Source organism: Aptenodytes patagonicus, chromosome 2, assembly GCF_965638725.1.
Source record: "Aptenodytes patagonicus chromosome 2, bAptPat1.pri.cur, whole genome shotgun sequence".
NCBI lineage: Eukaryota > Metazoa > Chordata > Aves > Sphenisciformes > Spheniscidae > Aptenodytes > Aptenodytes patagonicus.
Window position 1 is genome coordinate 114,813,221 of NC_134950.1, and position 17,715 is coordinate 114,830,935.

Genomic DNA, 17,715 nt, shown 5'->3' on the forward strand with positions numbered 1-17,715 from the left:
AACTGAGCATCACGTAGTTTTGTTCTCTTTGGACCTTTGTGAAGAAAACTTAAAAATCAAAATCCTAACTTTTCTAAGCAGTCATTAAACATTTAATCACAGTCTCCAGGTTTTTGTCTTGGCTGTTAGGGCAAAAATTCTCTCATGTGGTAGAGAAGAATGCTAATGCCAATTACACGCTACTCTCATTCAAAGGTGGGGACCTTATGATTTATTGACCCTCTGTGCCCGTAGGTTCTTAAACTTTCTGCTTCAGCTAAAGCAGTATCTTTCAACAAAGCCCATAAACAACTTCTGTTTTCAAATTCATATATCTATTTGAGAGCAAAGATAGGTGACTGTCTCCTACGCATGTCTCTACCTGAACAGTAGGTGTGACGGCTGGGACATTTCAGTGTATCACAGTTATGAGAGACATACTCCCGGGTATAAATATAGACTATCCAGAAGAACAACATACAGATTTAAACATACAGAGTGGTGCACTGTAGGTGCTAATAATAATAGTGAGAGACTGCACATATAAACCCCATACATCATTATCTGTACAATTAAAATTAACAGGTGTATAGTGCAGATCCCAGAAGACGTGATTTAAACACCTAAAAATGGAAGTCACTTCCCAACACTTTGGAGGAGGCTGTGGAGGTGATGTTCATCAACAGGAGAGACATGTCAAGAAACAGGCAGACTGTGCCATCCCGTGGGCAGAGGTTGGGAAATCTTTCCCATGCAGTTCTGCTAACAAACCTCAATTTTCTTGACCTTTTAAATACTTCTCTCTGGCCTCTTTTGCAGAGCTGCCAATAGTACCAGTCTACATGGTACCTCCTACTAGTGAAAGGATAGAGTGTTAACACACAGTATCCTTTAACTCCCTCTTTGCAGTCATTCAATAATACTTATATCTTGGTGAGAAATCAAACCCTTCTTAGAAAAATACAGGCCTAGTTTTATTCCCCAGTTAATAGATTGCAGACAATTATGACCTTTGTACAGTCGTGATTACACACTTCTAACATTACACTAGAGACAGATTTGAGGTAAAAGAGAGCAGCACGGCACCTCCCATGCCAAGATGAGAAGGTGTAGTTTATTTTCATTTGTCACCAGAATAAAGGCTCAACAGATCCCGGAGACAGAAGCGTGACTCAAGGAGGTGATTAAAATATTTGTAGTTTGGGGTCCCTGTGAGTACTTGTATCTTTCCTTGGGAGACAAGCACAAAGGTCCAGGTAAGTGTATGTTCAGCTGTGTATGTGTATATGTACACACATGCATGTGTTCACGTAAGTGGGGAGCAATTCAGTTGAAAAAAACGTAGACATTTACTCTATTTGAAATGTTTTAGGATTTTGTCAGGGTATGGCAATAAGACTTAGAGGGAAGAGCATTTTTCTGGATTGGCCACAGGAGGCCCAATGGAATATTGTACAATATCTAAAATGGGACTAAAGACTATGTTTAACTAACTGAATCCCAGATGCAGCGTGTGGCAAAGAGCTGGTGTCAGGAAACGAAAATGGTAGAGATAGGGCAAGTAGAACAGGAACCAGGGAACTGAATACCTTGGGGTGTCTGGGCATCTGTCACCGACATTGGCACCAGGTATCTGTTCATCTGTACTCTTGTTTCCACATGGTTTTATGCTTCCACGTATGGAAGGAACCGAAAGAGCAAAACCAGGACAGGTGACAACAAGCTAAGGCTAATAAAAAGAATTGAGAAGGAAAGAAGAGGGAAAGTTTAGCACGGCAAATGGTGCCGATTCCCCCTCAAAGCTAGTGCACTGCATGAGCCTGATAACATCTTTTCACTTTAAGGCTGTCTGTCTATCTGTGCTATCAAATAAGACATATATCAGCTTAATGCACAGCCTGCAATGAAGGGAGTGGATTAGGCCTCTGGAGATGATGACTAACAAGTTAAAATTAAACTTTTTTTCAGTTGGGCTGCAATGACCTATTTATACAATTTCTTTCTTGCTAGCTAGCTTTTTTTAACACTACAAGATGTACCTGGCCTCTCTCATCTCTCTCTAAACTGTCTCCCTGATGTCCTGATCACTCTCTGATCTATTTCTCTATCTGCTGGGTGGATGCTAATATGACATATCCAACCTCTAAAACAAACCATTTATTTTGAAACTTGGCTATGTCAGAGTATTTGATGCGTCAAACATTAAAATGAATGTATATTTGGATATTGGGTACATCATGTCTTGATATTAAATTATCTCCTGAAAGGTGGATTGATTTTTAAACTGGCAGGATATATGTATTGCTTCCTTGAATCTCTAGCATGAAGCTAGATGTGAGGGGGGACTAGGAAAGAGGAGACAGAATTGCTCAAGGGCTATGAGTGTTTTCTTTATATTAATAAATTCTTTTTGTGCTTAACGAAAGAGATTCTGTCGTTCTCTTCCATTATTATGTGACAATAATACATTAATCTTCTATGAGAGATACTTATCCTAGAGATAATATTTAATTAATGTGCAAAGAAGGAAGTTTAAGTGAAAAAGGTACTTTAAAAATCATATATATTTAATAACATTGGCATAGATATTTCAAAGTCCTTTTTTTCTTTTTGATATCTGGGCCATTTGCGTACATACACGCTGAAGCCTAACACTGTCAGTATCTGAAGAAAAATGACAAACTGAGATATACTTTTAGAAAGATAGATTGAGTGTCCATTCATGGTTAGGACTGTGATTTTTTTCTGCTTGAACTTTCCCTGCCACTGCTCACAGATGCAACACATAGAAAAAGACACTGCACGATTCTTTGCAATACTCTAGATTCAAACCAGAAGACAGAGAATCCTTCCTCTTACAGGAGAACTCCTGTTCATCGTGCTACTTGGAAGCTGTGGGTCCGCATGTAGAAGCCTATGGATCTGCATCTGGCTGGTTATCACTATGAATGCTGCATGAATACAACTCAGTTGTTGGCTTACTATCAAATGAGTCAATCAAGTGCTTCTGCCATTTTCTCCTCTTTATGTGAAGACTGCTTGGGGAAGACATATTTTTTCATTTTCAAAATCTTCACAAGATATTGCTAAAATATCTGGACTTCGCATCCTTTCAGATTTCGAAACAAATACTGACTGCACTGCAAACAGGGTCGCCCCAAATTTCCTCTCCTCACCTCTATGTCTAAGACATTGACATACAGATGTCAAGACTGCAGCCCAACAAGAAAGCCAATGGCCTTCATTTGTGCATGAAGACTTATGACTTCTAAGAAATTCCAAACCTTCCCAAAACAACAGCAGTGCTTGCCCAGTGAGTCAAGGACCTCAAATATTTATAATTTTACATTAACTTCCACTTTTGACAGAGTGATCAGGCTTTTTTCCCCTTTGCTCAAATAGCCCTTCTTTGTTTTCTTTTTTCTGATATCAATGCCAGTTGAGCAGAAAGTAAAATTCTGACACTGGAAAAAAACATTTGATATATACAGGGTAAATGAGATGAAATCTAAATAAAACTAAGCACCATGTTACACAAAGAACTAAAATCTGTTATTTTTTAGAAATGATGAGGCACATCTGGAAAGATAACTCAAACAAACTCTCAGATTTGGTCCTCTGCTCTATTTCCTCTGCTTACCTACAGCCTTCCTACACTCCAACGTGCAGCACATTCTGTCATAAGAAGCTTTGGGCAGTCTAAAGGAGAAATCCTAAATTAAGAATAGCCTTGGATTCCGCTCTAATGTGAATTTCTCATACAGCAGGTTTTTCATTATCTCTGGTTGGACAATGAAGTGGCCTCAAATTGTTCTCAACTTTGTCAACTCTTGAAGGCACGCAGTGATGCAATATTCCTGAGCATGACACTTACACTGCTTGGGAAACATCAGTACTATAGGAAGCACATTTCTTGGCACCACCTACACGCATCAGCTCTGTCTACCACTTTGTTTATGTCATCTTAAAGAATTTTCAGTGAACTTAGAACTTCTGCCTTTGCCTTCAAGTTCTGTGGTCTGGTTCCCAGGAATCTAAATGGCCACCTAATGCTCCTGGATGAAAGCTAAAACTGCCAAATTCAGTCTTCCAGGATAATAATGGTCAAACCTTCTCTGTGTACCAGCAGAGTTTGTTTTCAGGGGAAGGTCAAGGACTTGGAACTAATTCTAACAGTAGCTGAGGAACATTCCTGGGTTTATCACCTCTGGCTTCACCCCATTCTGCTGCAAAAGCTAAGTAAATTTCTGTTACCAGCCTTTCTCTAATGCAAATATAAGCAAACTGCATCTCTAAGAAACCCCTTCATAAAGATTTTTAAATCCAGATGAAAACAAAACCTTAAAAGGAAAGTGAAGCAAACAAACAAATTCCTAACAAAGACAGACAAAACCAAATGCCCTTATCAAACATGCAACTCTATTCTACAAGCTTCTCCTGGGAGGAAGACCAATTTGTGACAGTCACTAGTCATGTTTCTTAATGCGTTACTGGAAGGCGATAAGATATGATGATAAGGAGAGCAGTGTAAGAACCTCCATAGAGCAGAAAGATTTCATTGACTGTGATGTGTGTCACTGGTGATAACAATGAATATTTGCCATGCTTATAACCACCTCACGATGCTAAGATGAACAGATTATAGGAGTGGTAGGTGCTTCTTTTAGTTACTAGTTAGCTTTCATGAAAATGGTAGGAAAGATGAACTAGTAAGTAGTTTGGTTTTCTCCTCCATGCAAAAGTAATTAAGAAGGCAATGACAAAAGGACAGGTACGTCCTGTATTTCTGACTTGAAATAATTAATTTAGATTAGTCAATAACATTTTCAAAGGTACCTAAATGCTTCAGGCTTTTAAGGCTCTCTTCAAAGTATATTTACTCCACATAATACAGCGTGCTACCAAGACCCCAGAGCTAGTAACTAATGAGCTAGATCCTATGTCAGCTTGTTGGGAAGCAGAATTAATTAGTACAGCCATAACACCACACTACCAAGGTTTTTGGCTTCTGGGATCTGTGCTAGTATGGCACTGAGACATATAAATGTACTGTCTCTTGGAGTTTGCTTGCAATGCTCCATTACAGTGCACAGACATGCCTTCAAGCACTACGACTCATAACACTGACTGAAGGAAACTCAGGCTCTTACAGGTATATAAGTTGCTTTTGAAAGTAAGACTTAGGCACCTCTGAAAAAATCTACGTCAGAGATACAGTAGCTTGGCAGAGATCCAGGCAAGAGGCTGCAAATCTGAAGTGTGAAGCTCGAAGTAAGATTTGTTGTAAGCTAGATGAAATAAATTTCGGAGGCCTTTCTGGATAGCTGCTGATCATTTTCAAGCTGAAAGAGATTTCAATACACAATTATCCTTTCCTTGGTATTTGACTGGAGACTTCAGTTGTGATCCAGTACGGCTCCAGTATGTGTTTTGCAGTAAGGAAAAGTTCCACACTTTTCTCAAATAACAGTGTTCCCCTTGCAGTTCCTATTTGCAACAAATATTATTCAACCCATCCACTCTTGTCCTGGTAGTATTTTGGGAATACTAGAGTCTCCTCTACTAGAGGTTTGACTTCAGCTCATCAGCTAGTCTTGAACTACTCCTTCCTACTACTCATTTTCCTGGAGCTTTGGAGGAAAGTGGTGGTGCTTCTACTTTAAAGCCAGCCTCTTTGTACAAGCAGGTTGTGAGTTGGTCACACTGCGTTTTTGCAATAGTTTTGCAATGGTTGATTCTTTGGATAATTAATTTCCGAATCTTTCTTACCCTGCCCTTTTTTTTATCCTGTGAGAAAGTTAGATTCCCTCCATTACATATGGTGGCACCACAGTGGTTCTGAACTTGTTGTTATGAGGGGCTAATCGAATATCACTTTTCCATGTTGCAGATGGTAACTGTTTTAAATTTCACCACTGTTTTAAAAAGATATGGATATGGATTTCACAATTGTTCACAATTGTGGATATCCAAAATGTATCCGTGATCACTGCCTAAAACAGACAGAACAGACTAGCCGGGTCTTGTTTTGGTATAATTAGCCTCACTCTCTGCCCCTGTCCATTTCAATGAAACTACCAATTTGCATGACCCGAGAGTTTGGTCCATATGTTTTTACATTTATGCCACTGTGGCTAAAATTGAGGTTAGATAAATAGTACAGTAAAATAAAGACACAGTCAGCAAAAGTATGTTAAAAGAATTATTTGTCTTTTGATTCAAATTCACATGGGAGGTAATTAAACAAATAGCCTCCTTGATGTTTAGCTGTGGGAAGAGGAAACCAATGGAAAAAAAATCTTCCCTTACAACTGACCTTTTCTCATAATATGTGCCCTTCCCGCAAACAGCAGAAATACATGTATTCAGCCCAGTGAAACTTTGAGGGGGGGAACAGAGAGTCAGACTCCACCCAGCAGAAATTCAATATATTAATATGAAGGTCTGTCAAAACAGATTCTCCTGGCAAAGGGTTTTCCAAGGAATGTTCTTAAATGCTAGTATTATTTGATTGTTACAATCCCTCACTCTAGCCTCTCCCTCAAAATGCGCCTCTCATTATCTCAGGCTTGTCATGAAATTTCCTTAATATATACCATTCAGATACCACCAACTCAGATTTCTGTCAATCTTAGCCCTGGGAAGACATTGTTAGTGGTCGCTATTTAAACAATTATTGTTCAGATTTTTGTGAACACTGTTAGATGTTGTGAAGGCTAAAACATTAGTGGTTAGCATGTATTAGAGCTGCATAGCTGAAACAGATATAGCAATGATAATTGTTAAGAGAAAAGGCCAATGGACATCACACACCTGGAGAACAGCATGAACTGCACATATTCAGAAGGACTTTGAGGAGTGTTACACATTACATGGCTTTGGGACTCCTAGAACTTCTGGGAGAGTTAAAAAAAAACCAAACAAAAAACCCCAAGGAATGACCAACATCCTCTTTTTAAGTCCCATGAGGAGGCCCACCTTGCATTCCCATTGATAACTGCCAAATTTATTGGTTAGTGTAAAAAAAATAACTAGGTCACATGCCAGTCTCTACATATCTTCTTGGAGATGACTACTAATTTGACAATGCTAACTTTGTACTTCGACCTGTAGCTGTCAAGAGATTCTTGCATCTGTGGTTCAAGAGAACTGAAAGTTGTATAAGCAACTTTGCGTATACATACTCATTTGCTCATCATAGCATACTGTACCAGCAAGAAAAAGGAGGAACAATTGTAGAGTTGAACAAGACGGTAAAAAAAAAGCAATGTATTAGTCCCTTTGGTTGTATCTATACACAAAATTATACTGTTGTCACTGAATATGTACTTTAGTGATTTAACAGAAACAGTGTAAATCCCTGTAAAGGTATACATTTCAATATTAAAATATCTTATTTCTATTTAGCTGAAACCCGCTCATAATCAGCTGAAATGAAATGGAAACAAAAAGTTAGTAAATAAATAAATAAATAATAAAATAACAAAATTAGGCTCTCCACTCATTTTTTTTCTCACTTAACTAAACTGCATTAAAGTCTACCTTAGACTTAAAAGGTGTATTTTCTCTTGGAAGGGAGATAGCCCCAACTGAATATCATCAGAGTAGAAAGAAAATGCTGCAATCACCTTTTTCCACACCATTTTGTAATGAGCTCACCTTCCAAAAGAAGGCAATGACCTTGTCTATGGGAATGGCGTGGTCCTAGCACCGTGGCCTACCATGTATTTTCCAGATTGTGGCCTCTGCCACTTTAACTAAGACAAGACAGCTGCTACACTTAAAATTATAAACTCAGTTTGCAAGTAATTCTTACCACGCCAGAAAAAAGTAGTTACAGAAAATGGTGAAAATAGTAGTACCTCCATGTACATATGTAATAGTTGGGAGGACAGAAATTTCCTTCTGAATGAAAGATACTTCAGCACTTTCCAAGCCAGTCCACAATGAGGACAATGCTATTTTTTAAAATCCTATTCCCTGTTTTTATTGCACATGACATATTACATTGTACTGTACAGTGTGTGGTGACGAGAAATTCCCTGCTTATTTAATTGTGATCCTTCAACGAATTTGAAAGGGAGCGCTTTATTTCCATTTCTTTAATTTACTAGTTCTTTAGCTGATGATTTTATTAACCCTTGTATTTGAGAACTGATGCTTAACAAAAAAGAAGACCAAAAAAAGGCCTTTGGCAGTATTGTGAAGGCCTGGAACTGAATAATGCACTTTAATAATGAGGGATAGAGCTATGGCTTTTGCTGATGGCTGTGACCGGCTCTGTGACCTGATTATGTCGCAGAGTGTCAGCAGCTGAGACACTACAAAAGGGAGCGCATCCCATCAAATCTATCTCCATTGTAATCACTCGCACTGCTGAGAGCCTTGTTAGGAGCAGGGAATCCATCAGGCCTCATTAGCACCATTTACCATCAAGAAGCTCAAAGAACAAATGTGTACCCTCTCATCAGAATAATGAGAACAAAAGTACTCCTATTATCTAATTGGATCAACAATGCCTCTCTCCCTATTTAGTTTCCTGAGCTACTTGTGGACTGCAGCTCTCAAAAATTAGTTATTTTTTGTTAATTGCCAGGGTGGAGCTGTGCTCAAGGTTTTTCATATACAGAAGGTTTTCTCATCTAAAGAGCAAGGCATGGGCACAATGAAGCCCGAGTTCCTCCGAGGGCATTCTTAGATTATACTGATGCCATCCCAATTAAATCCACTGTTCAATTAAAGTAGGTACTGTACAATTACACCATACTTACTTAGGTTTTCCTATTATCCTACCAGGAAACAGAATGTATTGCCCTCTTTAATCACAAGACAGTTCATAATGCCAACTCTTATCATGCTACTTTTTTACTCTTTATGGTAAAGTGTTATTTTGCAATTGCTGAATTAGGATGTATTTTTCTCCTATTAGACAACTACCATCTTTCCAAAAAAGAAACTAAACTTACTCAGCACCCGCAGTTAAAATGTATTTGATCCTGTTGAAGTCAAGGGACCTATACGAATGCAACTGTGCTGGTTTTGCCTGGGATAGAGTTAATTTTCTTCACAATAGCTGGTATGGGGCTGTGTTTTGGATTTGTGCTGGAAACAGTGTTGATAACACAGGGATGTTTTCGTTACTGCTGAGCAGTGCTTACACAGAGTCAAGGCCTTTTCTGCTTCTCACACCACCCCACCAGTGAGTAGGCTGGGGGTGCACAAGAAGTTGGGAGGGGACACAGCCGGGACAGCTGACCCCAACTGACCAAAGGGATATCCCACACCATGTGACGTCATGCTCAGCACATAAAGCTGGGGGAAGAAGAAGGAAGGGGGGGACGTTCGGGGTGATAGCGTTGTCTTCCCAAGTAACCGTTACGCGTGATGGAGCCCTGCTTTCCTGGAGATGGCTGAACACCTGCCTGCCCATGGGAAGCAGTGAATGAATTCCTTGTTTTGCTCTGATTGCGTGCACAGCTTTTGCTTTACCTATTAAACTGTCTTTATCTCAACCCACAAGTTTTCTCACTTTGACTCTTCTGATTGTCTCCCCTGTGCCACCTGGGGGTAGTGAGCAAGCAGCTGTGTGGTGCTTAGTTGCTGGCTGGGGTTAAACCACGACAGCAACTGATGACAATTAAGCACTATGTTTTAGCCAAGTAGGAAGCTGGCTTGCACGTAGCACTTACAGAAACCAGAAGCATCAACCTTGCTTCCGTATTTCTGTGGTGCGCCTCCTTACAAAGATTAAAAAACCAGCCAAAATACACATTTCATGTACTTAACAGACATAGTAAAACCCACTCAAAACTCCTAATATTTTCTTTCATTTGCAATAACAGAGTGAAAAAGAAAGTGTTTGGTTGTTACATCTCTGAAGAATCCAAGTGCAGCAATGGCACTAGGATCCTACTACAAGGACAGGCTGAAGCCGAGCAGGTAGACAGCTTCTCTTTGAAATCAATGCGTCTACTGACAGGATGGAATCTAGCAATTCTGCTACCCTGGCCTTTAAATTTAAGATATGAAAGCCCAGTCCCGCTAACGCTTCCTAGAAAGTGCTGAGGGCAAACACAATGTAAGCAGCGTTACATGGGCCAATAGCTCTTCATAATATGCCTCTGAAAATGAAAATTTGATTTAGAATCCTCTACCTGTACTATATCAAATTAATCAGGTGATCTAATCATATTATTCCAATGGATTAGATCTCTCTGCTACAGTGGTCCTGGGGAGCTCTGGTATTATAGTTCATATTGCCATCCAAAGCAAAAAAAAAACCCAAAACAACCCAACAAAAACCCCGTAATTGTGAATTCAATAATTAATTTAATAACAAATACGCTATATAAATGATTGTTAATATGTATAATTTTGTTACTGTGATTGTAAGAACTCCTAGACTATTGGGAATTAAGGACATTTATATGTCATTTAAAAGACCGTTTCCCTAAATTTGCCATAGGATCTTGGATTTGACCGATAGCTTAATGTCTCCAGGGATTACTGATCACCATATATTTAGCTAGACAGATGGACATTTACAAGCCCTGAATTTCTATAACAGAAGCAGCGTATAATTACAAAGATTGCACATACAAACAGTCTGGTAAGTCATCCAGCCTTATATTTGTGGGAGTGAATTTTGGGTGTCACACTTGTGATTCTTTGAAAGGGGCAATTTTCAAAGGGCAGATTCTTAACATATGATGGAAATCTGGCTCCTTAACGAGTCCAAACAGATCATTCAGAAATGGAGTATCCCAAATCACTATTCACTTAAGCTCCCAATTTTGAAGAAACATACCTTTCAGTTCTTGTTCAGTTGCTATAGTTTTATTAATTTGCAGGGAATGTAATTTAATTTCTGGAATGTAGTTTAATTACACTGAATAGTCCTGTTTTGTAGACAGATAGCTTCAGAAGTGTGCTCTAAGCAATATGGGTTTATGCTGAATATTATAAAAATGGGTGTTACATTACACACATATTATCAATATTTATCTATATTGTGGTGAGGTCTGCAGTACTGATTATAAACCAAGGAACATTTATAAAAACAAGTAATAAAAAGACAGCCCTTATTTAAAAGAGCTAGGCAAACAGACAGATTCTGTAATTTTATCCAACAATAGGGAAGATTCTTCCTTTCTCTTCTCTTTCTATGCAACCTGTGGAATTACTGGACTTAACATTATGTGTGGAATAAACAAGACAGCCTGAGGGAATCTACAGTTTCATTCAGTGATATCTTCACAGTAGTATGTTTTTTTAAACATACAATGAATGGCCACACTTCGCTTATGTTTCCTGTGGAGAACATGTAAAGGGAAAACTATCGAAAAACTAGTCTGGGTTTATATCTTCAGCTCTTACAATGAACATCTTTGGTGCCAAGTGCCTCACGTGAGTGGCGATTGTGAACCATTTCTGGAGCACAGATAGAAACAAGCAGGCTTCTAGGTTGGAGCTGATCTGACTATGAGTTATAGGTATTATAACCAACTTTTCTTCCAAACCAATACCCCATCCCTCCAGAAATCTTAATAGGCTTTTGAGAGCCTCCATTTAAAGCTGGCTGCATAAAATGATCCTTTGATGAAAAGGGATTGAAACAAGGGTTAAAGTAGACATTGAAAGGTTATTGTAGAGGGCACATTGTTCATACAATCCTCCTTTAATATGTGTGGTGTGCACCTGCGATAAGATGATTCATTAGATAAGGCCTCACTTTGACAAGCTCCATCGTTCAACCCTCGGGGTAGTGATGGAACAATTCTGCACCCACCCAGTAAATATAACAAGGTCAGCATTTTTTTTTCCTGGGACTTGGATGGTGATACTGAAGCTCAGGATGCATCTTTGTTTATGTGTTATGCTAAAAAAAGGGGGGGGGGGGCTCCTATAAAGTGTTGTCTTTTATTTTTTAATGGGCCAAAATAAAAAATGTCACCCCTGTTCCAATTAAATAACACAGTGATAGAAAATTACCAGGAAAAAACCTGCTCTTCATGTTTTGTTTTTTTTTCCCATAGCAAACAGTAAGAGTAGAGACTAAACTTTAGGTTCACATATCACCCAAGCTGCATCATTTCAATAAATGTTTACCAGGGCCTAACATCCACATAAGCACTGTGGATATCACTGTACACCCAATTTGTAGCATTTAGAATAATGACATTCAAATTACTCAGTTACCAGGTCCAGTCATAAGTTATATTGACAGATTTGTTATGATGACTTTATGTGAAACAAGTAGTTGTGTTAATTTTAGTCCTAGTAAATGCAATAAAGAAAGCTACTTACACATGCTGCATCAATGGAATTATTTTTATATATATGGATTCAGATGCATATCTTTCTGCATCATATTAAGACTGAAAACAAAATAGTTTGCAACAAATAAACAGCTCCCAAATGCAGAGAATGCACAATCTCTCTCTTAGACACACCATAAACATTGTTCAAGTTTCTGTTTGGAATATTTTCTTTAAAGCAAAAATTTCTCCCAAATTTGCATTACAGACTGACAGATTCATTGCAAATTGCTTAACTTAATCAGCAAATGAGTAAGCCACCCAGTTAAATCCATCCCAGACACTTCATTACAATTTGTGTTCCTTTACTTAAAACATTTAGTATCTTTTTAGAAATGAAGTAATACAGAAATGCTACAACTTGCAAAAAGGTATACTTTTAATAGTACAGTAGCACTTTAATATAGTTGTCTGTTATTAGGCCTATATAAGTCGAAGAAGACAGCTGGCATGTTTGTTAAGAATCACAGGTTTGCTGGACTTCTAAAATACCATATTATTGCACTATTGTGATCTTTTCAAAAGGTTGAATTAAAATAAAACAAACCCTAAGCCTTTTCTGGCTTGAAAACACTTTCTAACAGCTCCTAACTTCCTCCCAGTTCTCAGACTTTCCATTTCTTACCTTGTCTGGCAAATCAATATTTATTTATCTTCAATATGTGCACTTTTAAATTGCTGTCATACAAGCGGAACTCATTTTTGTCCCAAGATCAGCCTGCCATCAGAATTCACTGTTTGCTCCATCTTCTACTCACCTGTCCTTGTGCATTAGTGACGAGTTGACCTGTGACCCCCTGAAGACTGGAGAGGGCATTGCCAAAGGCCTGGGAGCTCGCTATTGAGCCCATGGCTGCTGCTGCTGCAGCCGCTGCTGCTTGACTTGCTAGCGGGTTATTAACCAGCTGAAAAAAGAAAGAAAAGATCATGGTAAAACCCTCGGTAAACACAGAAACACAGAGTGCTAACTGGATAACATAAAAGTGATTGTGCTAACGTGGGTAAAAAACTGTGCAGTCCAAGAGCTTGAGTAGTTTTGAGAGGTTCTTATTTCTGAGGCTTTGGTGTCTTTGACAACGAATGGTTTTAAAAAAGTCAGAGGAAGTTCCATGTTAATATCGAAGAATAAAACTCTCTTTTTTCACCCTTTATTATCTTTTTTTTTGAGTTATGCTTGATGCGTTTCTTTAGGTTCAATGTGCTAATGCTGCAGGTGTAGCAGCCTAATCCTGCTGTAAACAGCAATCAGTGAAAGATTAGCATTTGATTTGAATGGGAGTGGGATATTTACTTGGGGATATTCAGAACAGAGACTATTTTACTAATGACCCCAGAAATGAGAAAAACCTGCAGATCCTTTTAATTTATATCATTAAAGAATTGGTCTCAACGTCTAGATAAATCACAGCAGAGGACTCAACCCTGTGATTAAGTTCAGTAGAAATCAACTAAAAATTCAAAATTCATTTGCAAAATATGATACTAAGCAACTTACTGCTTCTCAACTGCAAATGATTAATTGCAGGACTCATAAATTTTCAGGAAGTGAGTTGTACTGCCCACTTCAGTCGGTTCTACCTGGGTGCTTCATATAAAGCATAGAGCACAGTCACGGCTTTCACCTTAGGAGACTGTGGGAATGCCACAGAGGAACACTCCTGTCAACACTTGGGTTTATCAAACATACAAAATGTGTGTTCCTCTGTCAGAATCAAATGTCCTCTGGGAGATGGCTTGTTCACTGGATTATTGTGAATTTTATATTTTTTCATCCTTTTCTGAGAATGGACAAACTTTGAACCAAGCACACAGGGATGACAGTAAAAACAAATACAATTAAAAAAAATGCTGGGAACCATCATCGCTGGGACAGCTGTCCTGAGAACAATCAAACAAACTCAGTTCAACAGAATGAAAATGTATTTTAGAGTGGGTTTGCCCCCTAAGAATCATTGCATTTTAGCAGAGCTTGCAAAATGCACATTAGCAGGGTAAAGTAGCCAGAAGTTTGAGGGGGGAAAAAGTCTGGGGACAGCAAAGACATTTTTTCTTAGGCTGAGGTGAAAATGCTGAAGCTAACTCAGAAAAGTTTAATGTTTGAGCTGAAATTAGTAGGAGTTCTGACTCCTTATATGATGAGTAAATTATCAATCCTATAGAAAGGGAGAGTCACAGACACCAGTAAGGGATGTAATCCACAGACAGGCTCTGCTTCAAAATACGTTATAAAAAATTAATCAGTGATTAGTAGATGTTTTAAGCATGTTACAGATATGAGTAGTGTGTATGTTATAGATGTTTAGAAGCCCATCAGTAGAAGATGTCAGGTATGGCTATAATCTATGCTTATAAGAAACCTACTTGTCTGCTGGACGTTGTGAAATCTACAACAATTGATTGGTCATACATTAAAACAGCTATTAATCATTCATTAGCCCTTCATGAAGTATTTATAAATGGAACCTTGATATAAAGTGTTGCCTAAAGGGGCGCCTTGGGCGCATCCAATCCCTCTAGAAATTGTAAAGTAAATAACTAAATAAAGATTAGTAGCAATGCTGGACAGAAAAGATGACATTGTTGGAGGAAATATTTTGATTTGGAAAAAATTGTTATATGAATCTTCAAAACCGGTCCGTGGCATCCCGTGGCAAGAAAACCAAGCAGGAATAAAACACAAAGGGGGAAACCGCAATGACTGCTTGATTAGCAGTCTTGATGAGCTGTGAAGAGAGCGGAGAAGGGCACAATGACCAAGGCAAAGCTCAGTCCCTGAATGCAGAGTGCAAGCAATTCCACTGCCTGCACAAGGTGTGAGCCCAAATGTACTTTCGTGCACTCCACAGTGACTTGGGTGGTGGTGCCTGAGCACAGCAGTACCATGCCAGATAACAGAATAGACAAACTTGTCAGTTTTCTGCTCAAAACAGTGACATGTCTTTATTGTCCAGATCAGAAGCTGGTAAACCCTGTCTTTCTCCGCAGCACTTCATGGGCAGCGCTGGGACTTGGAGTAATTCCCTTGTAGCTGTAAATACTTGGAGAAGAAAGGGGCAGCAGCAAAAGTGTAAGACTTTCAGAAAAGGCCTTCTGCAATCTTATTAGGCACTCACAAATTACTGCATCTATGATCCTACAGCATCTGACTGCAGGTATAAATGATAATCTGTTATTATTTATAACATCATTAAAACTTAAACATTAAAACTTAAACTTATAACATCATTAAAAATTAAAATCACGGTTACCTGACATCAGCTAATAAACTATACTAGCTGCTATAGTTTATGGTTTCAGTTGCATATAGGAACAGTTACTTGGGGAGCATAAGTAAGCTTGTGAATCTGGAAACCCTACAAAGGGTTAAAACCACCTAAAAATCAGACAATCACCTCCTAGAATCTCCTTTCCATTTTTCTTGCTCCGGTTTTCAAAAACTGTACATTTTCAAATACAACAATAAAATTTAATTACAACAAACCCTGGAGACACTCAGGATTGCTTTTAGTTGCATCACAGAGATAAGCTACTTATTAAAAATGATGGCAGAGGCTATGATATGCATAGGTACCCTGGGTAGTACCACGTTCCAGGAAAAATCACAGTGAATAGGCCAACTCGCAGGGTAAGAGACTTCCAAGTGCATATAAAAACATCCCTATCTATTCATAAGTCTGATTAAAAATGAGAAGATGCATTTTTCTTTGAGTGCTTTGGGAAGCTGTTGACTGCAAGTTACACTCTGTTAAATTGACCCCTTTTATATCATGTGCAAATTGGGGATTAAGAAATACATCTCATTTCATTATGTCTGGACACCAAGGTAACTTCTAACGCATTATATCTTGCTTTTATTTTAAAAATAAAATCTCTGACTTGAGAGGTTTATGCCATTTCTCAGTGCAGGTTGGATCCCTGAGAACACTTATTGGAAGTATTAGAAATATATTATGGAAGTTCCCACAAAGGGCTCTTCCCATTTTTGTTTCTGTATTTAAATAATGATTTAATTTGGAAGGCTGAGACCTCTGGAGCTGTCAATTCCAGTGCCCAAATTTCGTCTCCCACTCAAAACACCAGCCATAACAGCAGGTAATAGCGATCTTAGTTTAAAGTGACAGGCCAGCCCTCTCAAGGATGCCTCCGCTAATGACATGATTATATGGGGAAGCAAACTTTATGAGGAAGAATCTTGTAATAACTGAGTAGCTTCAGTACATTTTTCTGACTTCCCAAAGCTGAACTTTTCAAGGAAAAGCATATGAAAGTTGTTCTGCTCTAACTTAGTGTAAAGCAGGAGCCATTCCACTGTGACAAACAGAACTCACAAATAAAACTAACCTGTAAAATGATGGGGGATGAAAGAGGCACTACTTACATGATCCTAAAACTGTGACATGTGAAGTGAGAGTTTCTAGGGTTAAGAAATAGTCTTCAAAAAGCACAATTTCAAGAAAAGTGTGGTAGAGTCAATGCTGCAAGCAGCTTTCTTGAGAGCCACAAATTCTTTTTTCTTCTGGAAGAATACCCTCTTCCTCTCTTTTTTTCCAAAGCTAACTTAGTATCTCAGTGAACTTGCTGTGAGAAACTGATCAAGCATTCACGTATTGTTGAATACAAGATCGGATTTGATAGCCTACACAGTAATTTTACTTTTCTCTATAAAGGACATATCCTACTAAACTTTCATTCTCCTGGTCTGGAAATCAAAGAGCCAGTTTTACTCATTCCATTATCACTCATTCAACAAATATAAAGAAAAAAACAAACGGTTTGACTGATGAAATGAAAAGCCAAGACATTTCAGGATGTCAGAACATCATATGAAAAAATGGGCCTGTAACCTGAAAGGTAAGGTCACTCTATGTAGTGCCAGTATAAGAATGAAGTTAGAACTTGTGTGTTTTCTAAAGGACTTGTGGGAGAGGCTAAGAGTGAAGATACGCTATCTGAATGCAGCAATGGAGAATGGAGGGACATATTGTGGAGTAACAGGAGGCATAACTTCATTTTAAAAAATAGTATCGGTGTTTTTCAGGAAGGCTGTTAAAAAAATTACATTTCTGGATATCTCCTAGAGATTAAATTAGTGTAGAAAAGCAGTATATTTGATTAGGGACCGACAGATCCTCAGTCTCTTATGTTCTCAGACAATCCTTTCTGTAGCGAGCATCACACTACTAGATCAGCTACTGATCAGCTACTGAGAGTGCTTGCCTAAACCAATGCTTTTCAAGGGAAAACAGAAAAATCCTTTGATTTAAATAACTAAAAGTTGAGGAGAATTCAGCAATGGCTCTCAATCAGAAACACATGACATTTTTCTTTTCTACCCAGACTATGTGAAAAATGATCATAGAAATTAAATTTTTATTAGCATGGCATTTACTATTGTAGGAATTTTTAACTGAGAAGCTAT

The 17,715-nt window shown here is 38.4% G+C and overlaps 1 protein-coding gene across 1 annotated transcript in view; it reads right to left on the minus strand.

Annotated features, from left to right (window-relative positions):
* The window catches only part of POU6F2 (POU class 6 homeobox 2), a 318,362-nt gene that overhangs the window by 43,993 nt on the left and 256,654 nt on the right, over positions 1-17,715 (minus strand). The window contains exon 6 of the mRNA XM_076332289.1: positions 13,055-13,201. Within this exon, the coding sequence (XP_076188404.1) occupies positions 13,055-13,201 (147 nt within the window). The remainder of the gene's footprint in view (positions 1-13,054; positions 13,202-17,715) is intronic.